Source organism: Pseudophryne corroboree, chromosome 5 (assembly GCF_028390025.1).
Source record: "Pseudophryne corroboree isolate aPseCor3 chromosome 5, aPseCor3.hap2, whole genome shotgun sequence".
NCBI classification, from domain to species: Eukaryota; Metazoa; Chordata; class Amphibia; order Anura; family Myobatrachidae; genus Pseudophryne; species Pseudophryne corroboree.
Genome location: NC_086448.1, coordinates 629,643,747 through 629,669,772, shown reverse-complemented (window position 1 = coordinate 629,669,772; position 26,026 = coordinate 629,643,747). Strand labels below are relative to the sequence as shown.

Sequence of the window (26,026 nt, the reverse complement as noted above, 5' to 3'; positions counted from 1 at the left end):
ATTCTGCCCTATCCATATGGAAAATCAGATAAGGGCTTTTACATGATAAAGCCGCCAATTCTGATACTTGCCTGGCCGAAGCCAAGGCCAATAACATGACCACCTTCCACGTGAGATATTTCAGATCCACGGTTTTTAGTGGCTCAAACCAATGTGACTTTAAGAAACTCAACACCACGTTGAGATCCCAAGGTGCCACAGGAGGCACAAACGGGGGGCTGACTATGCAGCACTCCTTTTATAAATGTCTGAACTTCAGGTACTGAAGCTAGTTCTTTTTGAAAGAAAATCGACAGAGCCGAGATCTGTACCTTAATGGAACCCAATTTAAGGCCCATAGTCACTCCTGCTTGCAGGAAATGCAGAAATCGACCTAGTTGAAATTCCTCTGTTGGGGCCCTTTCGGCCTCACACCATGCAACATATTTTCGCCATATGCGGTGATAATGAGTTGCTGTAACCTCTTTCCTGGCTTTAGTAAGCGTAGGAATGACTTCCTCCGGAATGCCCTTTTCCTTCAGGATCCGGCATTCAACCGCCATGCCGTCAAACGCAGCCGCGGTAAGTCTTGGAACAGACAGGGCCCCTGCTGCCGCAGGTCCTGTCTGAGTGGCAGAGGCCATGGGTCCTCTGATATAAATTCTTGAAGTTCAGGGTACCAAGCTCTTCTTGGCCATCCACGAGTATCGTTCTTACTCCTCGCCTTCTTATTATTCTCAGTACCTTTGGTATGAGAGGCAGAGGGGAGAACACATAAACCGACTGGTACACCCACGGTGTTACCAGAGCGTCCATAGCTATCGCCTGAGGGTCCCTTGACCTGGTGCAATATCTTTTATAGCTTTTTGTTGAGGCGGGACGCCATCATGTCCACCTGTGGCCTTTCCCAATGGTGTACAATCCTATTGGAAGACTTCTGGAGGAAGTCCCCATTCTCCCGGGTGGAGGTCGTGTCTGTTGAGAAGATCTGCTTCCCAGTTGTCCACTCCGGGAATGAACACTGCTGACAGTGCTAACACATGATTTTCCGCCTATCGGAGAATCCTTGTGGCTTCTGCCATCGCCATCCTGCTTCTTGTGCCGCCCTGTTGGTTTACATGGGCGACTGCCGTGATGTTGTCTGATTGGATCAGTACCGGCTGGTTTTGAAGCAGAGGCCTTGCCGGCCTCAGGGCATTGTAAATGGCCCTCAGGTCCAGAATATTTATGTGTAGGGAAATAACCTGACTTGACCAAAGTCCCTGGAAGTTTCTTCCCTGTGTGACTGCCCCCCAGCCTCAAAGGCTGGAATCCATGGTCACTAGGACCTAGTCCTGTATGCCGAACCTGCGGCCCTCTTGAAGATGGGCACTCTGCAGCCACCACAGTAGAGACACCCTGGTCCTTGGAGACAGGGTTATCAGCCTATGCACTTGTCCCATGCATCAGCCTATGCACTTGTCCAACAGGTCCCTCTGAAAAGTTCTTGTATGGAACCTGCCTAATGGGATTGCTTCGTAGGAAGCTACCATTTTTCCCAGGACTCGCGTGCCATGATGCACCGCTACCTATTTTGGCTTCAGGAGGTCTCTGACTAGAGATGACAACTCCTTGGCTTTCTCCTCCGGGAGAAACACTATTTCTGGTTTATGTCCAGAACCATCCCCAGGAACAGTAGACGTGTCATAGGAACCAGCTGTGACTTTGGACTGTTTAGAATCCAACCATGCTGTTGTAGCACTTTCCAAAATAGTGCTACCCCGACTACCAACTGCTCCTTGGACCTCGCCCTTATAACGAGATTGTCCAAGTACGGGATAATTACAACTCCCTTTATTCGAAGGAGTATCATCATTTCGGCCATTACCTTGATAAAACACCCTCGGTGCCATGTACAGTCCAAACGGCAGTGTCTGGACTTGGTAATGGTAATCCTGTACCACAAATCTGAGGTACTCCTGGCGAGAATGGTAAATGGGGACATGCAGGTAAGCATCCTTGATGTCCCGGGATACCATGTAATCCCCCTCGTCCAGGCTTGCAATAACCGCCCTGAGCGATTCCATCTTGAACTTGAATTTTTTTATGTATGTGTTCAAGGATTTTAAATATAAAATGGGTCACACCGAACCATGCGGTTTCGGTACCCCAACCCGTGTGGAATAGTAACCCCGTCCTTGTTGAAGTAGGGGCACCTTGAGTATTACCTGCTGGGAATACCGCTTATTAATTGCCTCTAGCACAGCCTCCCTGCCTGAGGGAGTTGTCAGCAAGGCATATTTTAGTAAACGGCTGGGGGGAGACTTCTCGAATTCCAGCTTGTACCCCTGAAATACTACTTGAAAGAAACAGGGATCCACCTGTGAGCGAGCCCACTAATTGCTGAAATTTTTGAGACGGCCCCCCACCGTACCTGGCTACACCTGTGGAGCACCCGCGTCATGGTGTGGACTCACAGGAGGCGGGGGAAGAATCTTGATTCTGGGAACAGGCTGACTGGTGCAGCTTTTTCCCTCTACCCTTGTCTCTGTACAGAAAGGAAGCGCCATTTGACCCGCTTGCTTTTCTGAAGCCGAAAGGACTGTACCTTTGTCTGTGAGGAAACCTGAGGTAAAATTATTTCTTACCAGCAGTTGCTGTGGATACGAGGTCCCAGAGACCACCCCCAAATAATTCCTCACCCTTATAAGGCTCTCTATGCGCTTTTTAAGTCAGCATCACCTGTCCAGTGACAGGTCTCTAATACCCTCCTGACAGAATGGACATTACATTTATTTTGGATGCCAGCCGGCAAAATATCCCTCTGTGCATCCCCCATATATAAGACGACGTCTTTAATATGTTTTTATGTTTGCCAACTAGTATCCCTGTTTGACAGGGTCACCGACCACGCTGCAGCAGCACTATCTGCAGGTCTCAGTCTAGTACCTGAGTGTGTAAATACAGACTTCAGGATAGCCTCCTGTTTTTTATCAACAGGTACCTATTAAAGTGGCCGTATCCTAAGACGGCAGTGCCACCTTTTTTGACAAACGTGTGAGCGCCTTATCCACCCTAGGGGATATCTCCCAGCGTAACTTATCCTCCTGGCGGGAAAGGGTACGCCATCAGTAACTTTTTATAAATTACCAGTTTCTTAACGGGGGAACCCACGCTTTTCACACACTTCATTTATTCATCTGATGGGGGAACAAAACACTGCCTGTTTTTTCTCCCCAAACCTAAAACCCATTTTTAGAGGTGCTTGGGTTAAAGTCAGAAATGTATAACACATTTTTTATTGCCGGGATCAAGTCACGGATGTTCCTAGTGGATTGTGTATATGTCTCCACCTTGTCGACACTGGAGTCAGACTCCGTGTCGACATCTGTGTCTGCCATCTGAGAGAGCGGGCGTTTTTGAGCCCCTGATGGCCTTTGAGACGCCTGGGCAGGCGCGGGCTGCGAAGCCGGCTGTCCCACAGCTGTTACGTCATCCACCCTTTTATGTAAGGAGTTGACACTGTCGGTTAATTCCTATCACCTATCCATCCACTCTGGGGCGACATCACATATATCGGCCTCTGTTCCGTCACCATATAAGCCTCCTCATTCAACATGTCGACACAGCCGTACCGACACACCGCAGACACACTGGGAATGCTCTAAACGAGGACAGGACCCACAAAAGCCCTTTGGGGGGACAGAGTGAGAGTATGCCAGCACACACCAGAGCGCTATATAATGCAGGGACTAACTGAGTTATGTCCCCTATAGCTGCTGTTTTTATATATAATGTATACTGCGCCTAAATTTAGTGCCCCCCCTCTCTTTATTAACCCTTTGTAGACTGCAGGGGAGAGCTAGGGAGCTTCCTTCCAGCGGAGCTGTGAGGGAAAATGGCGCCAGTGTGCTGAGGAGATAGGCTCCGCCCCTTTTTCGCGGCCTATTCTCCCGTTTTTTATGGAATTTTGGCAGGGGTATTTACCTCATATATAGCCCCTGGGGCTATATATTGAGGTATTTTAGCCAGCCAAGGTGTTTTTATTGCTGCCTCAGGGCGCCCCCCCCAGCGCCCTGCACCCTCAGTGACCGGAGTGTGAAGTGTGTGAGAGGAGCAATGGCGCACAGCTGCAGTGCTGTGCGCTACCTTGGTGAAGACAGAGTCTTCTTGCCGCCGATTTTCCGGACCATCTTCTTGCTTCTGGCTCTGTAAGGGGGACGGCGGCGCGGCTCCGGGACCGAACATCAAGGCTGGGCCTGCGGTCGATCCCTCTGGAGCTAATGGTGTCCAGTAGCCTAAGAAGCCCAATCCGGCTGCAAGCAGGCGAGTTCGCTTCTTCTCCCCTTAGTCCCTCGCTGCAGTGAGCCTGTTGCCAGCAGGTCTCACTGAAAATAAAAAAATATTAGACTATTACTTTCTAAGAGCTCAGGAGAGCCCCTAGTGTGCATCCAACCTCGGCCGGGCACGAAATCTAACTGAGGCTTGGAGGAGGGTCATAGTGGGAGGAGCCAGTGCACACCAGGTAGTCTAAGATCTTTCTAGAGTGCCCAGCCTCCTTCGGAGCCCGCTATTCCCCATGGTCCTTACGGAGTTCCCAGCATCCACTAGGACGTCAGAGAAATACGTAATACAGTATATCTTTGTGCAAATCCTATATTAGATAAAACCTGACACACCAAGCCCCCTCAGGTTATAGAATATAGGGATAGCAGGTTGAGTAAAAGACACGAAATGGACACCACTCAGCTATCAAATGCAAACATAAATAGTCACAGTCTGTACAATGCAGAGGTTATTACTAACAATAATACTGCACTGGACTAGCTTACACAGCTATATAACAATAGATATAACAGTACACAGTAAGAACTGGATGTATATCACAGGGTAATTGGACTAGGAAACCCTGACTAAGGGGGTAATTCTGAGTTGATCGCAGCAGAAAGTTTGTTAGCAATTGGGCAAAACCATGTGCACTGCTGGGGGGGCAGATATAACATTTGCAGAAAGCGTTAGATTTGGGTGGGTTATTTCGTTTCTGTGCAGGGTAAATACTGGCTGTTTTATTTTTACACTGCAATTTAGATTGCAGATTGAACACACCCCACCCAAATCTAACTCTCTGCACATGTTATATCTGCCTCCCCTGCAGTGTACATGGTTTTGCCCAACTGCTAAAAAGTTTTCTGCTGCGATCAACTTGGAATTACCCCCTAAGTGCACTCTTTCTTAACTAACACTGACTAAAAAAAAGGCAGGTAGAATACTTAAGTGTCTTGTAAAAGTCACAGCACTGACAGCCAGGCGGCTTTACATAGGAAGATTTGCCCAAGCATTCCCAGGAACAGTGAGCTGAGGGATAATGGCGCCGCAGACACTGCCAGGGAGTGAGGGAGAGACAGATATGCAGCTCCAGGGCGGGAACATTTGCAGAAAATGGTGCCCTGGGGGAGGGGCTTCAGGTCCAAGCTCTATCCCCCTGCTGGCAAAACCACCGGGTAGTGCGGGCTCTAATAAAACGGTTTATAGAGAAAACCTGACCTGTCCCATGCCCTGGTGACCACGTGGGATTGCCTGTACTGCCACAGTGTCCACCGCTAGCGCGCGCGGCCCGCCTCCCACTGACCGCGCTGGATCGCGATAAAGACCGGGTCCCGCAAGCGGGACCCACTTACCACCTCCCGAAGCACGGCCACGCGATCCCGGAGAGCCCCCGTCGTGTGTGCCTGACAAGAAGATAACCGGAGCCTCCTGCTGTAGTTACCCGGCAACCAGGGATCGGGAGTGTACAGCGCCACTGGGGAGAGCCGGAGCTGCAGCCGTGAATGTCCACTGACATGCAACACTGCTGCTGCCCTTGAAGTCTTCACTTTTTTCCTCAGAAAAAAAGCTCTTCTCAGCCCCTCTGTTAAGTGCCTGCTACTGCAGCACAAACTACAAAACTGAGATCCTGTGCAGGGAGGCGGGGTGATATAGGAGGCGGCGCTATATAGGAGGCGGCGCTATGCATTCTGGGAACAGTCAAAGCTTTGAGCCTGTTGGTGCCTCGGATCAAGTTCCTACTCTACACCCCATTGTCCATTCCTTGTGGAGCCCAGTGTACCCCGCAGCAGAAACTCTTTTAAAATAAAAAAAACTAACAAAGCTCCTAGGAGCTCCCCTAGCTGTGACCGACTCCACCGGGCACATTTTATAAACTGAGTCTGGTAGGAGGGGCATAGAGGGAGGAGCCAGCCCACACTATTAAAGTGCCATGGCTTCTGGTGGACCCGTCTATACCCCATGGTACTAATATGGACCCCAGCATCCTCTAGGACGTAAGATAAATCGGTGGTTTTATATGGGACATATGCACTTCTTTCATGCTATTTTTGATTAGGGGCGGTGGATAAAACAGCTGTCATTCCATAGTAAACCGCCGTCATTCCGCGTCATTCTGGATTTATAATATGTGACATCACCTTAGGAAGATGTGTGCTGAAGATATGGGGGGTCATTACCAATTGATCGCTGCGTAGTGATCAGTGGAAAAAAAATGGCTAATCTGCGCATGCGTATGCTTCGCAATGTGCACACGTGTCGTACGGGTACAAAGTCTATTGTGGTTTTGCACTGGTTCTGGCGACGATTCCAATCGCACAGCCGGCCGCAAGGAGATTGACAGAAAGAGGCCGTTTATGGGTGTCAACTGACCGTTTTCTGGGAGTGCTTAGAAAAATGCAGGCGTGGCAGAAAAAATGCAGGCTTGGCTGTGCGGGTGTGTGATGTCAAAATCCGTCCCTCTGTCGTTAGAATCAACGCACACGAAGAGTAACTACAGGGCTGGTCTTGTTTTGCACAAAAAGATTTTGCAGGCGCTCTGCTGCACAAGCATTCGCACTCCTGCAAAGCGAAAATACACTCCCCAGTGGGCGGCGACAATTCGTTTGCACGGCTGCTAAAAACTGCTAGCGAGCGATCAACTCGGAATGACCCCCCATAGTTCATAAGTTTAAGATTTTTTTAAATATACATAAATGTTCAATCTACTCCCATTATAGTCAATTGGCATTCCATTTCAGTAGACCAGAGTGTCATTCCTTTTAGTATGTCCCTCTTATGCCTTGTGCGCAGAGGTGCAGCGCCTTACCAAGTATGGATTTGCTTTCATGTCATCAGCTGGGAACGCACGCGCATATACTCCGTGAGACCGGCTCAGTAACACACGTTTTGCAACAAGAAAATTTGGATCATGTTTTATATCTATATCACATCCATCTATTCTGTCCCAGCAAATTGTGACGCCTACAATCCACATAACTCTTCTTGATATCATACAGACGCTGCCAGTGACGTCCCCCATTCATCCCCGGTCGCGCAGTGACAGTCACACACAGCCAGGCAACTTATGTGCTGACGCAGTGGAGCTGTCGGTGGAGTTAGAGCGGAAACGAGGCTTGAGACGCAGCGAGGGCGGGGAATGCGGGGGACGTGCACTGCGCATGCGCCGGACGGTCTCCCTGACGCTTTGCTGCTCCGCCCGGGAAGTTTCTCCTGTGTGTCTGGAGCCGGCTCTTGCTGTGTGTGTCCGCACTGGTGTTTGCCATCAGTCAGCCGGTGGCGGTTGTGTTTCTTCACCAGGAGTCATTGGGTTATTACTGTAGCAAGGAAGCAGGGCCCGATGAGCAGAGAAGACGGAGACTCGATCACTCCCCCCTCAGGCCGGTAAGTGATACTGCTAGAGAGCTGCCACTGTGCGGGTTCTGTCTGCTCTCCTCATTGCATCCCTGTTACCTGTGTGTACTGCGTGCTGCTATATGGCGCATACAGCTGCTCCCCATCCAAGCTCAGCATAGCCCCGATGGGGTGCGGGTACAGCCACCTCCACAGGCACTCCGTCATCTTCCTGGAGTGGTGTGACCTGACGTATTAGGTTTCTTTTTTCTGAAAGGCATTTATTATATCCATGCAATATTCCTGAGTATTCCAGGTAGGTTTGAGTACCAGGCTATGCAGAGTATTGCACAGAGGTCTGAGTAACAGGCAATGTAGAGTATTACACAGAGGTCTGAGTAACATGCAATGCAGAGTATTACACAGAGGTCTGAGTAACAGGCAATGCAGAGTATTACACAGAGGTCTGAGTAACAGGCAATGCAGAGTATTACACAGAGGTCTGAGTAACAGGCAATGCAGAGTATTACACAGAGGTCTGTGTAACAGGCTGTGCAGAGTATTACACCCAGGTCTAAGAAACGGGCTATGCAGAGCATCATGCACACAGGTCAGAGTAACAGGCTATGCAGAGCATCACACACACAGGTCAGAGTAACAGGCTATGCACGGCATCACGCACACAGGTCAGAGTAATAGGCTATGCAGAGTATCACACACAGAGGTCTGAGTAACAGGCTATGCAGAGTATCCCACTCAGAGGTCTGTGTAACAGGTTATGCGGAGAATCATGCACACAGGTCAGAGTAACAGGCTATGCACGGCATCACACACAGAGGTCTGAGTAACAGGTTATGCAGAGTATTACACAGAGGTCTGAGTAACAGGCAATGCAGAGTATTACACAGAGGTCTGAGTAACAGGCAATGCAGAGTATTACACAGAGGTCTGAGTAACAGGCAATGCAGAGTATTACACAGAGGTCTGAGTAACAGGCAATGCAGAGTATTACACAGAGGTCTGAGTAACAGGCAATGCAGAGTATTACACAGAGATCTGAGTAACAGGCAATGCAGAGTATTACACAGAGGTCTGAGTAACAGGCAATGCAGAGTATTACACAGAGGTCTGAGTAACAGGCAATGCAGAGTATTACACAGAGGTCTGAGTAACAGGCAATGCAGAGTATTACACAGAGGTCTGAGTAACAGGCAATGCAGAGTATTACACAGAGGTCTGAGTAACAGGCAATGCAGAGTATTACACAGAGGTCTGAGTAACAGGCAATGCAGAGTATTACACAGAGGTCTGAGTAACAGGCAATGCAGAGTATTACACAGAGGTCTGAGTAACAGGCAATGCAGAGTATTACACAGAGGTCTGAGTAACAGGCAATGCAGAGTATTACACAGAGGTCTGAGTAACAGGCAATGCAGAGTATTACACAGAGGTCTGAGTAACAGGCAATGCAGAGTATTACACAGAGGTCTGAGTAACAGGCAATGCAGAGTATTACACAGAGGTCTGAGTAACAGGCAATGCAGAGTATTACACAGAGGTCTGTGTAACAGGCTGTGCAGAGTATTACACCCAGGTCTAAGAAACGGGCTATGCAGAGCATCATGCACACAGGTCAGAGTAACAGGCTATGCAGAGCATCATGCACACAGGTCAGAGTAACAGGCTATGCACGGCATCACGCACACAGGTCAGAGTAACAGACTATGCAGAGTATCACACACAGAGGTCTGAGTAACAGGCTATGCAGAGTATCACACACAGAGGTCAGAGTAACAGGCTATGCACGGCATCACACACAGAGGTCTGAGTAACAGGTTATGCAGAGTATTACACAAAGGTCTGAGTAACAGGTTATGCAGAGTATTACACAGAGGTCTGAGTAACAGGCAATGCAGAGTATTACACAGAGGTCTGAGTAACAGGCAATGCAGAGTATTACACAGAGGTCTGAGTAACAGGCAATGCAGAGTATTACACAGAGGTCTGAGTAACAGGCAATGCAGAGTATTACACAGAGGTCTGAGTAACAGGCAATGTAGAGTATTACACAGAGGTCTGAGTAACATGCAATGCAGAGTATTACACAGAGGTCTGAGTAACAGGCAATGCAGAGTATTACACAGAGGTCTGAGTAACAGGCAATGCAGAGTATTACACAGAGGTCTGAGTAACAGGCAATGCAGAGTATTACACAGAGGTCTGAGTAACAGGCAATGCAGAGTATTACACAGAGGTCTGAGTAACAGGCAATGCAGAGTATTACACAGAGGTCTGAGTAACAGGCAATGCAGAGTATTACACAGAGGTCTGAGTAACAGGCAATGCAGAGTATTACACAGAGGTCTGAGTAACAGGCAATGCAGAGTATTACACAGAGGTCTGAGTAACAGGCAATGCAGAGTATTACACAGAGGTCTGAGTAACAGGCAATGCAGAGTATTACACAGAGGTCTGAGTAACAGGCAATGCAGAGTATTACACAGAGGTCTGAGTAACAGGCAATGCAGAGTATTACACAGAGGTCTGAGTAACAGGCAATGCAGAGTATTACACAGAGGTCTGAGTAACAGGCAATGCAGAGTATTACACAGAGGTCTGAGTAACAGGCAATGCAGAGTATTACACAGAGGTCTGAGTAACAGGCAATGCAGAGTATTACACAGAGGTCTGAGTAACAGGCAATGCAGAGTATTACACAGAGGTCTGAGTAACAGGCAATGCAGAGTATTACACAGAGGTCTGAGTAACAGGCAATGCAGAGTATTACACAGAGGTCTGAGTAACAGGCAATGCAGAGTATTACACAGAGGTCTGAGTAACAGGCAATGCAGAGTATTACACAGAGGTCTGAGTAACAGGCAATGCAGAGTATTACACAGAGGTCTGAGTAACAGGCAATGCAGAGTATTACACAGAGGTCTGAGTAACAGGCAATGCAGAGTATTACACAGAGGTCTGAGTAACAGGCAATGCAGAGTATTACACAGAGGTCTGTGTAACAGGCTGTGCAGAGTATTACACCCAGGTCTAAGAAACGGGCTATGCAGAGCATCATGCACACAGGTCAGAGTAACAGGCTATGCAGAGCATCACGCACACAGGTCAGAGTAACAGGCTATGCACGGCATCACGCACACAGGTCAGAGTAATAGGCTATGCAGAGTATCACACACAGAGGTCTGAGTAACAGGCTATGCAGAGTATCCCACTCAGAGGTCTGTGTAACAGGTTATGCGGAGAATCATGCACACAGGTCAGAGTAACAGGCTATGCACGGCATCACACACAGAGGTCTGAGTAACAGGCAATGCAGAGTATTACACAGAGGTCTGAGTAACAGGCAATGCAGAGTATTACACAGAGGTCTGAGTAACAGGCAATGCAGAGTATTACACAGAGGTCTGAGTAACAGGCAATGCAGAGTATTACACAGAGGTCTGAGTAACAGGCAATGCAGAGTATTACACAGAGGTCTGAGTAACAGGCAATGCAGAGTATTACACAGAGGTCTGAGTAACAGGCAATGCAGAGTATTACACAGAGGTCTGAGTAACAGGCAATGCAGAGTATTACACAGAGGTCTGAGTAACAGGCAATGCAGAGTATTACACAGAGGTCTGAGTAACAGGCAATGCAGAGTATTACACAGAGGTCTGAGTAACAGGCAATGCAGAGTATTACACAGAGGTCTGAGTAACAGGCAATGCAGAGTATTACACAGAGGTCTGAGTAACAGGCAATGCAGAGTATTACACAGAGGTCTGAGTAACAGGCAATGCAGAGTATTACACAGAGGTCTGAGTAACAGGCAATGCAGAGTATTACACAGAGGTCTGAGTAACAGGCAGTGCAGAGTATTACACAAAGGTCTGTGTAACAGACTATGCAGAGCATCACGCACACAGGTCTGTGTAACAGACTATGCAGAGCATCACGCACACAGGTCTGTGTAACAGGCTATGCAGAGCATCACGCACACAGGTCTGTGTAACGGGCTATGCAGAGCATCACGCACACAGGTCTGTGTAACAGGCTATGCAGAGCATCACGCACACAGGTCTGTGTAACAGGCTATGCAGAGCATCACGCACACAGGTCTGAGTACCAGGCTATGCAGAGCATCACGCACACAGGTCTGAGTACCAGGCTATGCAGAGCATCACGCACACAGGTCTGAGTACCAGGCTATGCAGAGCATCGCGCACACAGGTCTGAGTACCAGGCTATGCAGAGCATCGCGCACACAGGTCTGAGTACCAGGCTATGGAGAGTATTGCGCACACAGGTCTGAGTACCAGGCTATGCAGAGTATTGCACACAGAGGTCTGAGTACTAGGCTATGCAGAATATTGCACACAGAGGTCTGAGTACCAGGTTATGCAGAGTATCGCACACAGAGGTGAGTACCAGGCTATGCAGATTATCTTTCACAGGTCTTGAGTTCCAAGTTATGCAGAGTATTGCACACAGAGGTCTGAGTACCAGGCTATGCAGAGTATTACACAGAGGTCTGTGTAACAGGCTGTGCATAGTATTACACCCAGGTCTAAGTAACAGGCTGTGCAGAGCATCACGTACACAGGTCAGAGTAACAGGCTATGCACGGCATCACGCACACAGGTCAGAGTAACAGGCTATGCAGAGTAACAGGTTATGCAAAATATTTGTAAGCACAGGTAGAATGAAATTACACTAAAAAATCGTTTCCAGTGGGAAGAAAAGTAATCAATCACTAATCTTAGAATTGTATAGAAGAACATTAATCTGTACAAATCAATAAATAAATTCTACCCATAAAACGACATACTTATGTGAGTTAAAGTGATGGAGTAAATGTCCTATAAATCCATTTGTCAAAAGTATTGCTTCTTGATTTAAAGTAATTTTTTAAAGGCAAAACCCACTGATCTGTTTTGGAAATATAAAATCTAAGATGTTGCCTTTAAAGAAAGCACTGTCTGGGTCTATACAGGGAGAGAAATGTCAGTCCCTGCCTGTCTCCCCCCAGCACTGTCACAGAACTTCCTATTGCATGGCTCAAGCAATTATCTTGTGTGTGCGACCCACCTCAGTTCACCAAAACCCGCTAAGTGGCCTTTCTGTTGCGACAATTGCCCTCCCCATCTTAAAGTGTGTACACATGAGATTCGGGCTAACCGCGATTCTCACTATGCGACAGAGGCTAGGTCTGTATTGCAAGCACATAATGACTGTGCTTGTGATACTGACTATGTGCGATTTTGGCTAAGTATCAATTTTGACTATCTAGGCTTGCGATGCCAACCGCGTATCGGCATCGCATCAGGATTGCAAGGTGACCTTTCGATCTGCATTAACTTTTCTTACGATTTTGACTATATAGTCAAAATCGTAAGAAAATATCTCTACCACTTCTTCCAGAAATCAAAACTCCCAAGAGTTAGTTGCCTGACCCTATAGCCCACTAGGCGATCCACACACTAGGCGATCTCCGCCGGCACCGATATTGGCGGTTGCGGGGTGCCGGCATCGGCAAGTGCATACACACTTGCTGATGCCGGCAGGGAAGGGAGCGGCGGCTGGAGAAACGACGGATGCGGCATGTCTGTCATTAACGAGAATCTCCATCGTCTGTACGTGTTCAGACGAGGGAGGGGGGCGTTAACGACCCGTGGGAGCGCGCATCGTTAACGATGAGTGTACACAGTAGGCGATGTTGTGAACATTTATTATACAACACATGTATACATACAAATGTGTTGTATAATAAATGTTTTGTGTTTTTTAATTGTATTCTGATTTGAACAGATATATATATATATATATATATATCTATATATCTATATATCAATAGCAATGAGAGCGGCACTTGGAGTCGTGGTGAACGAAGTAAATAATCAAGTGCTTTTAATGGATCTACGTTTCGGGGACGCAGCCCCTTCGTCAGGATATATTAAATAGCAATGTACAGTGTTTAAATACATGTGCAAACAGAGGTTACTCACCACCTCCAGCCGTCACGCCGCCCAGGTGCCGGATCTGACGTCACTCCCCTCACAGGAAGTGACGCGTCACCGGTCCGTCTAGCCGGCGTTCTCGGGCTGTGGGATACACGTAACCATGACAACGTAAACATCTAGCGTGATAACTCAAAAAAACTCAAAAATACAGTGCAAATCATTCAAACCACATTGTCATTGTTACATGAGTGCAATCGATTTATGTCAAAACCATAATAATGGTGCTCATTGATGTACCAGTCCCTTACCCTATTAAGACCATGTTGAACTGCTGTATGCTATATACATTAATAAGATGAACATCATCTAAATAACACAAAATATGAGTGACATCTAACAAAACATACAAAGGCTAGGGGACAACTCCTAATCTCCTTTGACCTATACACAAGAACTCAGGTGACTACTAACACCTGCTTTACCTTTTAACAAAGATATTAATACTTATAATCATATCTTTATGTGACCTATATAAATTTAACCATATACAACCACACGGGTCTACACGTGCCGAGATAGGGATAAAAGTGACTCTAGATCTGCTTACAAAAAACATTTCAGACTCAGCATCTCGTTTAAACCCTTAAGGTGTACTGTATTGAGAGTGGAAATCCACTTTGCCTCAATCTGTAGCAGTTTTTTAGATCGATCCCCACCCCTTAACGACGGTGGGACTTGATCAATGATCTTATAACGCAGGGTGGCCATGCCATGTTTGGCTACTACGAAGTGGCGAGCCACTGGTTGGTCACTGGTCCCCGCCTTATAGGCCTCCCGAATGGCATAACGATGTTGCGCCATTCTTGTTTTAAATGCACAATCGGTTTTACCGATATATGTTAACCCACAAGGACATGTCAACATATACACTACAAATTTTGAGTCACAAGATAGTGGGTGTTTAATGCTATACCTCTTCCCTGTATGGGGATGCAGGAAAAAAAATCTCCTGGAGACAGATAACTGCACGTGGTACATCCACTGCACTTGAAGCAGCCATTTTTGCGTTTCAAGAAGTTTTTATCAGGTAGTTCTTTACCAAACTTAGATAAGTCCGTTTTCACCACGTAATCCCTGATGCTCCTTCCTTTAGAGTAGCTATTAAGGAGTCTAGAGTGATATACTTCTCCCAGCTCCTTATCTGTCGCCACTATCGGCCATATTGAATTGGTGCTAGTGGCTATTTGTTTACTGCTGGTACTAAATTGTGTGACCCAAGGTATCCTACCTCTAAGTGGTTTTTGGGTTTTAGGGGTCAGTAATTGCTGCCTTGTTCTCCCAAGGGCTTTATGCTTGGCCTGTTCTAGGAGTTCACTGGGATAACCCCTTTCTCTGAATTTGGTGGTCATTAATTCCAACTGACTATCACGATCAGCCGCTACATTAGTAATGCGGCATACCCTTAGGAATTGGGAATATGGTAAACCCCGAACAGTTGCTTTTGGGTGAAAGCTGTCAAATCTTAACAGGTTATTTCTGTCTGTCGCTTTAGTATACAGCTTAGTACCTATTCTCCCTTCTGTGACTGTGATACATACGTCCAGGAAATTAATTTGTGTGTCATCCATCTCAACTGTGAATTTAATGGGGCTTAATGAGGAGTTATGTTGATCAATTAACCCAATCAAATTATTTTTTGGGCCTACCCAAAAGATCAATACGTCATCTATATAGCGTTGGTACAAGCATATTTGTGACGCAATACTAGTGTCCTGTAGGAAAAGCTCTCTTTCTAATTCCCACATATATGTATTGGCAAATGCCGGAGCCACAGCCGACCCCATGGCACAGCCAGTACATTGAACATAGAACTTCTTATCGTACATGAAATAATTATGTACCAGTGTAAATTCCAAAAGTGATAAGAAAAATTCAATGTCTGGGCCAATGTAGAGTGGATTGTTGGTTATCAGATGTCTAACAGCCTGTACACCAGCCCCATGAGGGATGCAGGTGTACAGGCTAGTCACATCTATGGATGCTAGTGTGGCATCCTGGGGTAATGTCCCTATATTCTCAAGTAGACGCAACAGAGCAGAAGTGTCCTTAAGGTGCGTTGGTGTATTTTGTATACACGGTTGTAGGTAGCTGTCACAAAAAACAGAAATTACTTCACAAAGTGACCCTCTGGCCGAGATTATAGGCCTACCCGGTGGATTCGCTGCATCTTTATGGATTTTAGGAATCGCATAAAATACAGGAACCACCGGGCAGTCTACACACAGTGCTTTACTCACACCTACTGAAATAATTCCATTATCCACAGCTTGTTTTAACATACCCTCCAACTTCTTCTTAAAAACATTGGTTGGATCTCTAGATAACATAGCATAAGTGGATTTGTCAGATAACAGACGTTCACATTCATTTTTGTACTTCAACGTATCAAGAACCACAATACCCCCTCCCTTATCAGCCTGCCGTATGATGATGTCCTCTCTTTTACTAAGACCCTTTAAGGCTTCAAATTCGTCTTTACTGAGGTTGGGAAACACCTTAGTATTAGGACTTAAATCAACATCGTCCAGCATTCTACTGAAAGTTTTGATGGAGTTATTGGTAGTATACGGTTCAAATGTGGACCTTGTCAAGCGTCTCACCTGAGGTGGTAGAAAGTCCGTCACTGTAGATGTTCCAGGTGTATCCTGTTTGGAAAAATGTTCTTTAAGTTTAAGCGTTCTCGTCAATTTGTAGTTGTCAATTTTCTGTTGAAATGGATCTGCCGTCCTGGTGGGAATGAAAGAAAGGCCTCTGCTTAATACTCTGGATTCCATTTCAGAGATATGGCTCGAGGATAAGTCGAAGATTAGTTGCGTCTCCCCTTCGGTGGTTTTGCTCCGGTGTTGGCTCCTCGCCTGCCTTTTTGTTTGCCCCCCTCTCCTTGTGAAGGCACCTCTCTTCCGGCTATTATCGCCCGGGTGCGTACCCCTAAAGGGATGTCCCTTCTGTTCTGTGGGGTGTCCTGGGTTGCCTCATCAGCTTCACTAGCTGAGGTGCTGGAGAAATGAGGGCGCTGAGACCTCCTCCTGAATGTTGCTGGGTGCCCACCGCGGGGCGGAGGAGGTTGGCTGGCTAGCCACGCATAGACTTTATGTTGGTCATAGTCCTGCTGAACTTTGATCCTCTTCTGCTTTTTAAATTTGATCAGATTTAATTTATATTGTTCCACTTCATCTGCAAGTTTGCTCAGCCAGTCCGGGACTGGTGCTGTATCCAGATTATTCTCATTCTGGAAAAGAGCTATCTTATTTCTTGTGAGTGTTAACTCTCGAGTGGACTCTTCTATCACAAGCAGTAACAGGTCCATAGAGCACTTATTCAGTACCGCTATCCATTTCTTAAAAATTTTTAAATCATAGCGCCCTATAGTCGGCATATTATGGATCCTAAATCCACGTGGGATTTGCTTCGCCCTATAATAGTCTGACAAAGTGATAGCGTGGTACATAAAATCAATCTCTCTTTTCCGGAGCTTTAACAGTTCTTTAAAGGTATCCTCACCAGATTTGGCAATATCAGCATCAAATACTGTTTCCTTGCTCAAAATGCTTTCCGCCTCTGCCTCAGAAAAGCTTAATGTTTCATAGGTGTCACAATGTAAAAATCGGGTTGCTCCCTCCGCAGCTACATCGTTAGGGCTCGTCATCGTGAGCACACTGATAAACGTGCAATTAAAGTGCTGATTTAAGTGAAAAAAGTGCTGAGTGTAAAGTGCTGGTGCTTTAAAAACCTCCTGCGAATGGTTAACGGGTATACCTGGGTGCCTTGGTCCAAGCTCAGGGTCCTGTAGCATCAGAGTCCTTAGCTTAATATGTCATGCAGTGTGACCCGGCACTCCATGCGCTCCCCAGCGTTGAAAAAACCTTGCCCCCGTGCCTTCACCTCCTGGAAGAATCCCTTCTATAACAATAGCAATGAGAGCGGCACTGGGAGTCGTGGTGAACGAAGTAAATAATCAAGTGCTTTTAATGGATCTACGTTTCGGGGACGCAGCCCCTTCGTCAGGATATATTAAATAGCAATGTACAGTGTTTAAATATATATTATTATTATTTTTATTTTTTTTCTGGATTCTGTTGAGGTTGACAGTGACCTCTTAGTGGAGCTGCAGTCTTAAGTCGGGTATTTAAAACACTGCAGGACTTGTTTGTCAGCGCCCAGGAATTTGATCTTTTTTGTCTTTTTGATGTTGGAAACCGTATCGCTCAGCAAGCCCTTTCTGAGTGATATTCACAATATCGCCTAGTGTGTATGGGGTTTCACTTATGCCCCTTTTCTACTGGCTTCAAAATCCTGTGTTTGTGCATGTGAACGTGCAAAACCCGGATTTTGGTCAGTGTAAACGCAACCAGGGTCACAGAGAAGAGACCTGGTAATTTGCCTAGTTGATTGCCATGGCGATTTCCTGGGTCACAGTGGAAAATGAGTATTATAAGCCTCTGGAGGGAAAAGGTGGTGTTTGATAGCGCTTGTAAAACTTCATTTAATTCCCCAAACAAAAATGTCATTATTTCTTATATTTGTAAAATATCTGTGCTTAATATGCAAATTGAGTTTATAGTAAGTCGTACATCTTAATGGTATATCCTTTCAAATAATGTAGAAATACAGTATATGCTTATACAGGTTGAGTATCCCATATCCAAATATTCCGAAATACGGACTTTTTTGCGTGAGAGTGAGATAGTGAAACCTTTGTTTTTTGATGGCTCAATGTACACAAGCTTTGTTTAATACACACAGTTATTAAAAATATTGTATTAAATGACCTTCCTGCTGTGTGTGTATAAGGTGAATATGCAACATAAATGAATTGTGTGAATGTAGATACACTTTGTTTAATGCACAAAGTTATAAAAAATATTGGCTAAAATTGCCTTCAGGCTGTGTGTATAAGGTGTATATGTAACCTAGATGCATTCTGTGCTTAGATTTAGGTACCATCACCATGATATCTCATTATGGTATGCGATTATTCCAAAATACGGAAAAGTCGGATATCCAAAATACTGCTGGTCCCAAGCATTTTGGATAAGGGATACTCAACCTGTAGTGGGTTGAGTCTCTCGAATCCAAAATGCTTGGGAGCAGAAATATTTTTGATATCAGAGTTTTGGAATATTCACACACCGTGATAAGATATCTTGGGGATGGGACCCAAGTCTAAACACAGAATGCATTTATGTTTCATTTACAGTGCGTTGCTAAAGTATTCAACCCCCTTTGCATTTTTCATGTTTTTAGTTGCATCACAACCTGGAATTAAAATGGATTGTTTGAAGCTTTGCATCATTTCATTCACAGAACATGCCTACAACTTTGAAGATGTTGTTTTTATTTTTTTTATTTATTGTGAAGCAAACAACAAATAGGTCAAAATAAAAGCGTGCATAACTATTCACCCCCCTAAAGTCAGTACTTTGTAGAGCCACCTTTTGTGGCAATTACAGCTCCAAGTCACTTTGGATATGTCTCTGAGCTTGCCACTGGGATTTTTGCCCATTCCTCAAGGCAAAACTGCTCCAGCTCCTTCATTTTGGATGGTTTCTGCTTGTGAACAGTAATTTTCAAGTCTGACCACAGAGACTATTGTAATAGTCTCCTTACTGGTCTTCCCAAACATAGGCTCTCACCACTTCAATCCATTTTAAATGCAGCTGCGAGGCTAATCTTCCTCGCCAGACGTTCTTCATCTGCTGATCCGTTCTGTCAGACCCTCCATTCGTTACCGGTATTCTACCGTTTCAAATATAAAATACTTTTACTTACATACAAGGCTATTAACCAAACTGCACCATCATACATCTCCTCACTCATCTCAAAATATCTCCCCACCAGACCTCTCCGCTCTGCACAAGATCTGTGTCTCTCATCCACATGTATTACCTGTTCCCACTCAAAATTGCAGGACTTTACCCGTGCTTCACCCACTCTGTGGAATGCCCTCCCACACACAATAAGACTCTCCTCTAGTCTCCAAACATTTAAACATTCCCTGAAAACTCATCTCTTCAGACAAGCCTACCAAATTCCAGACCCACACACATAACCTTCAATGCTTCCCTATCCAGTTACATCCCCTCTGTACAGTCCACATAACCTCACATTTTGTCTTCTGACATTGCTGGGTGGTGATATCATACAACCCATTAAGAACCTAGCAATCTGGGGAACCATTATGTAACAGGTAGCATCTATCCTTGTGTATCAATGCCTATTTCCCTATAGATTGTAAGCTTGCGAGCAGGGCCTTCCTACCTCTGTCTGTCTGTCTGTCTTTGCCCAATTTTGTTCTATAACTGTTGTTCTAATTATAAAGCGCAACGGAATATGCTGCGCTATATAAGAAACTGCTAATAAATAAATAATAAAATAAATAATTCTAATTTGGATTGAGATCTGGGCTTTGACTAGGCCATTCCAACACATTTAAAGCAGTATGCTTCGGGTCATTGTCCTGCTGGAAGGTGAACCTCCGTCCCAGTCTCATCACAGGCAGGCTGAAACAGGTTTTGCTCAAGAATATCACTGTATTTAGCACCATCCATCTTACCCTCGACTCAAAACAGTTTACCAGTCTCTGCTGCTGAAAAACATCCCCACAGCATGATGCTGCCACCACCATGTTTCTCTGTGGGGAAGGTGTTCTTGGGGTGATTGTATGTGTTGGGTTTGCGCCAGACATAGCGTTTTCCTTGGTGACCGAGAAGTTAAGTTTTAGTCTCATCAGACCAGAGCACCTTCCTCCATACATTTGGGGAGTCGTCCACATGCCTTTTGGCATACTCAAAATGTGCCTTCTTATTTTTAACACTAAGTAATGGCTTTTTTCTGGCTACTCTTCCATAAAGCCCTGCTCTATGGAGTGTGTGGCTTATTGTGATCACATGCACAGATACACCAGTCTCTGCTGTGGAACTCTGCAGCTCCTTCAGGGTTACCTTTGGTCTGTGTGCTGCCTCTCTGATCAATGCCCTCCTTGCCCGGTCTGTGAGTTTTGGTGGCCAGCCTTCTCTTGGCAGGTTTGTTGTGGTACCATGTTCTTTCCATTTGAAAATGATGGATTTGATGGCGCTCCAGGGGGATAATCAAAGATTTGCATTTATTTTTTTTTATAACCCAACCCTGACTTTTGCTTCTCAACAACTTTGTTCCTGACTTGTTTGGAGAGCTTCTTGGTCTTCATGGTGTGATGCCTCTTGCTTAGTGGTGTTGCAGCCTCTGGGGCCTTTCAGAAAAGGCATGTTTATACTGACAGATCATCTGACACTAATGGTGCCCATACACTTGTGAGATATTAGGTGCTATCCTTCGATTTCGACCGGATCTGTGAGAGAAATCGAAGGATTGTATGCACATTTAAGGTACCATGAGACGCAATGCGCGGGCACGCCACTCGAATGTCGCATCTCATGATAGTATGTGCTGCACACAATATTTCTTGCATCACAGTTCGATTGTGTTTTTTTTTTTTTTGTTTTTTTTTTGCTTTTTTAATAAATGCAGTATATCGCAGTGCGATGGGCACCTGCCGGGGGCGGCCTCCACTCGGTGGTGACGTGCCCATCACGTGATTACCATGCGATCTATCACATGGTAATCACTTTGGCATTTCAGGTGCGATGCTGGGCATCGCACAAGTGTATGGGCACCGTTAGATTGTGCACAGGTGGACCTCATTTCACTAATTATGTGATTTATGAAGATAATTGGTTGCACCAGAACTTTTGAGGGGCTTCATAGCAAAGGGTGTGAATACATATGCACATGCCAATTTTCAAATTTTTATTTATAAAAATAATTTTTTATATAAATTTTTCTCATTTAACTTCACCAACTTAGACTATTTTGTGAAGATCTATCACATAAAATTCAGATTAAAAATTAAATAAATTACAGGTTGTAATGTAACAAAATAGGTAAAAACCAAGGGGGGTGAATACTTTGGCAAGGCACACTACATCTTATAAACATAGGTCAGTATACAACTGGCTGCTGTAATTTACTGCAGCTAATGTATTCGGCCAGGGCCATCCGCGGCACATATCGGGAATTCTGAGGATCCCTGAAGCATAATCTGCGATAAACAGCCACCTTTGCCACCATAACACATTCACCACGTTCACCCAGGCATGACACCTACCGACTCAGGTTTTCATGATACTTTGTACACTTGATACTGCCATGTAGCTACTAACACATGTCAAGTTTTTCTTCTGTAGGCCTCACAGTTTTTGAAATATAGGGGGGGGGGGGGGGGGGTCAAAGTTAATAAAAATTGCTTGTAAATGCCACTGCTGATGCTCAGTTTTTTCTGAGGTGTATCTGGAAAGAAATTCACATCTCGGTGCCTAATCCATGTATCACTTTGAAATTTTGACCGTTTGTCAAGCAAAATATGGAGATTCCAGTAAAAAAATATGTTTTTATCAATCTTGCCTGTTTACGAGAGTTCATTATACATTCCTTTACTTCATACTTAGTAATTTTTTGCCCCCCCACACCCAAAAAAATTGGGTTCAATTAGCATTATCAACCTAAGGCAGATGAGTTATCATGTAATTTTTTTTTTATTTTTTTTTTAAATTGAACTTTAAAGTATACTTTTAAAAGGCTATGATAGAAAAACAATCTGATTTTGATTGCTTATGTACCCCAAATTTAATGAGAGCACTTATTTTGCTGAAAAATAATAGCTTTTAGAATTTTTTCATTTTTCTTTTTAAATACATATGAAAGCCATTTGACTAATTTTAAGTACCCAAAATCTATATAAAATCACCTCTAATACACTTCTATACTGTTATCCTATGTTAGTTTGCCATTTTGGGGGGGTACAGGCAGATTACCCCATTTTCACCTACACTTTTCACAGCAAGAATTTTCACGTGAATCCTGTTTACGCAATTTTTGTAACTCGCACCTATTCAATTCCAAAATCCCCAAAACAGGATTCTTATCGTGAAAAGTGTAGATGAAAATTGGGAAATCAGCCTGTACCCCAAAAAATGCCAAACTAACAAAACTAACACAGGATAACAGTATAGAGGTGTATTAGAGGTCATATTAAATATATGTGGGGTACTAAACTTGAGTCAAACGGCTTTTATATGCATTTTAAAATTTTTTGAAAAGCTGTATTTTCCCCCAGCAAAATAAGTGCTCTCATTAAATTTGGGATACATAAAAATGGGTTTAAGTTTATATTTGGGTCATTTTAGGAAAAAAAGGGAAAAGACTCATTACTCCCATCTGCAAGCCTAAAAACATTTGTCCCATTCATAAAGCACCCCAATATACCTGTCCCGTACCTTATATCCTGAATTCCGTCACTTTAAACTTTTTCACCCCAAAAATAACATGTATTATTTGCCAGCTAAAAATAATTAAAAATGTCAAAGTGCTTACATAGTCATTAGGGGAGGGTGGGGTGTCACAGGGGGTTCTGAACCAAATCCTGGCATTTTTACCTTAAAATAAAGATTTTCCCCAACTTTGCACCTGCTCAGAGTAGGTGAAGTTTAATTCACTGTAAAATTATCGACAATAAATTATTACGTCTAATTGAATAGGGGTTTTTAACTGTTTGCAGTAAGATTGCAGTTTCATGCGCAAAAAACAGGTCATCGCAGGTAACTGATTACTTCCCCGTGTAATTAGAAATCTGCACATATACATTGAAATATACAAATGAAAATACTCCCCTGGCGGTCAAAATTATACCTAATGGAATGACTCTTATCCCATGTGTTATCGCACAATCGCAAATCCAGTAAAAATGACCTAGAATTGGATAGCGAGATAATGAGCGCAATTTTTGACCGATGATATCAGGACATTTTTATCAGCCAAAAAAAATTGCACCTAAAAGGATATCAGCCATAGCCTGAAGGTCATATTTTAAATAATTTTATGCATGAAACAAAGTTTATGTAAATACACAAAATTCATTTATGTTTCATATACACCTTATACACACTGCATGAAGGTAATTTTACTCAATATTTTTAATTGTGTGTGTGTGTGTGTGTATGTGTGTTTGTATAGTGAACTTTTTCAGTCTTTGGTAGCATGTGTTACTTAAATGGTAACTTAACATGAATGAGATTAAAAACTATGTTGTTCGTAATTAGGCCTGCCTTGGAATAGTGTTTCAATCATGGACTTATTTCTTTGCCATCGTGTAGCTCTTTAGGTATAGTTATCCAGCTGTGGCGTATTGATAGCATAAAGATATCATCTCTTTATATTTGTTTTAATTGACTGCATTGTTCATTCCCTGTCTTATGTATCTCTGCTATAATCTTTCAGTGATGACCTCACAAAAACGGAAGTGCTCTTTGCCAGGAACCACCGCAAAGCGTCAGAAACTTAAGGAGGAAAGTGAATGTCCTCCTGTGACGTCTAGAACGAGAAATTGTGTTATAAACAAATCTAAGTCCATCCAGTGTTCAACCCAAAAGAAAAAAAACACAAAAGTATCCGCAAATAAAGCCATAAAGAAATTGCAATCTGCTCAATTAGAAACTGGACGGAAGAAGAACGTAAATTTAAACGTTACCAAAAAAAGTGCTGTGAAAAATGTGCCTGCAAAGGACAAAGTTCTGCGTGTAGCCAAAGACTTGACTGCTTTAAAAATAAATACTCAGAAATCCCCTAACAATCCTTCAAAAGCACACAAGACTATTCAATCCCGTGTCTACAAAACAGAGGCAAGAGGAACATCTGTACAAGATAGAAAAACTAAAGTTATAAAAAAAACTAGCAGATGTCCGTCGGTGAAACAGGTTAAAAATGAGTGTGTGAAGAAGAAGAATGGCCTCACTAAAACCCCAAATAAAAGAGTTTTAAAATTAGTGCAGGTAAAGGAGGAGACCAAGAAGATAGGTAAAACCACACAAAGCAAAGCAAGCAAGGGTGATAAGCAACGGAAAGTAAAAGAACAATCTAAAAGAGGAGTTAGCAGAAATAAACAAACTTCTGCAAATGTTAAGAAGCGAGCATCCATTGTGAAAGCAGCCGACAAAAAAACAAAATTAGACTGTAAAAAAGAATCTGGTGAGCCACTGCCTACTGCTCTGAAGTTGTCCGGTTCACGTAGGGTAGGAGATAAACAAGCAAAACAACTCCAGCAGCAAACGGTTATTTCATCTTTGTCTAAAAAGAAACCTAATAATAAAACAAAGGCAGAAGGTGCACAAATAGTATCTAAGAAGCCAGTGTTAAGAACTAGACTGAATAAAGATGGTACAAAAGTTACAAGGGTAACAAGTCCAAAAAATGTGGCTCAAGCAGAGAGAACAACACAGTCTGGAAAAATATCTAGTGGCAAATTAAAGAGAGAAATTGCAGTTAAAGATAAATCTGAACCATGTAGTAGTTCTAATGTATTGTTGAATAAAAAAATTAAAGGAAACAATAAAGCTAAAGCAGTATTATCTACATTGCCTTTAAAGCGCAAGAGGGATAGGATTAAACCTGTAGTCAAGGGAGCAAGTAACAAAGTGAAAAAGCAGAAAGCTACTAAAGCAGCAGACGATAAAAATAAACAGGTCACACCTACTGAAGATGACCAGAAATCAAAGAGAATTAGTATCTTAGAATTGTGCAATGAAATTGCAGGAGAAATAGAATCTGATACAGTAGAAGTTGCAAAAGAGATACCTTGTGTTCCAAACGCACTCACTGTGGACAAGCTTGCGGAGAACCAAGAGCACAGCCCGATGGAGGTTTTACCACCACCACCTGCTGAAGAAAGTCTAGTAAACCAGTCCAAACGTTTCTTTCCAAGCAGAAAACCACACATGAAATGTAAGCTTGAGCAAAAAGCAAGTCCTGGAGTAAAAAATTCCAAGTGGAACAAAATTAAACTAAAAAATAACTTTACTCAAAATAATGTACTCCGAACTCAAGCTGTGCTTCCCAACCTTGAGATGATTAAAGCAAAAGTCTCACAAGTGCAACAGTCAGTGACTGGCTTGAATACCCCCAAAAGCTCAAATAAGTCTGATGCAACATTGAAAACGCACATTAAATTAAATAAAACTATTTTATCGGAAAGGGTTAAAAACCATGCTTTACAGGCAATGGAGCATAAAAAACTACTGGAGAAGCCATCTACAGAAAATGGCCTATTGGAGAATCATATTAAGCACGAGCTTGAAATAGCACTTGATGAGGTAACTATTACTTGTCTTGCCCACACTCCTGGAAAATTACTTTTGTGGCTCCACCACTGTATACTGTAGTTTAGGAAACTGGTTGCAGGCAACCATGTATTATGTAGTAGCGTAATGTCATGAGGGGGAATTCAGTTGTTTTGGGTATCTAATTTTCTTGTCTAAAGGGACTGTTAGACGCCCAAACAATTGTCACAATTCAGTTGTTTGGGC

At 44.1% G+C, this 26,026-nt stretch overlaps 1 protein-coding gene and 1 long non-coding RNA gene across 2 annotated transcripts in view; one reads left to right on the top strand and one right to left on the bottom strand.

Moving 5' to 3' along the window:
• The window catches only part of LOC134928163 (uncharacterized), a 305,002-nt gene extending 297,651 nt beyond the window's left edge, over positions 1–7,351 (bottom strand). Inside the window, exon 1 of the long non-coding RNA XR_010177844.1 lies at positions 7,091–7,351. This is a non-coding gene — a long non-coding RNA (uncharacterized LOC134928163). The remainder of the gene's footprint in view (positions 1–7,090) is intronic.
• Positions 7,311–26,026, top strand: part of ESCO1 (establishment of sister chromatid cohesion N-acetyltransferase 1) — a 114,939-nt gene continuing 96,223 nt past the window's right edge. Inside the window, exons 1-2 of the mRNA XM_063923573.1 lie at positions 7,311–7,665; positions 23,946–25,813. Coding sequence (XP_063779643.1) covers positions 23,948–25,813 — 1,866 coding nt within the window. The 5' untranslated portion in view covers positions 7,311–7,665; positions 23,946–23,947. The remainder of the gene's footprint in view (positions 7,666–23,945; positions 25,814–26,026) is intronic.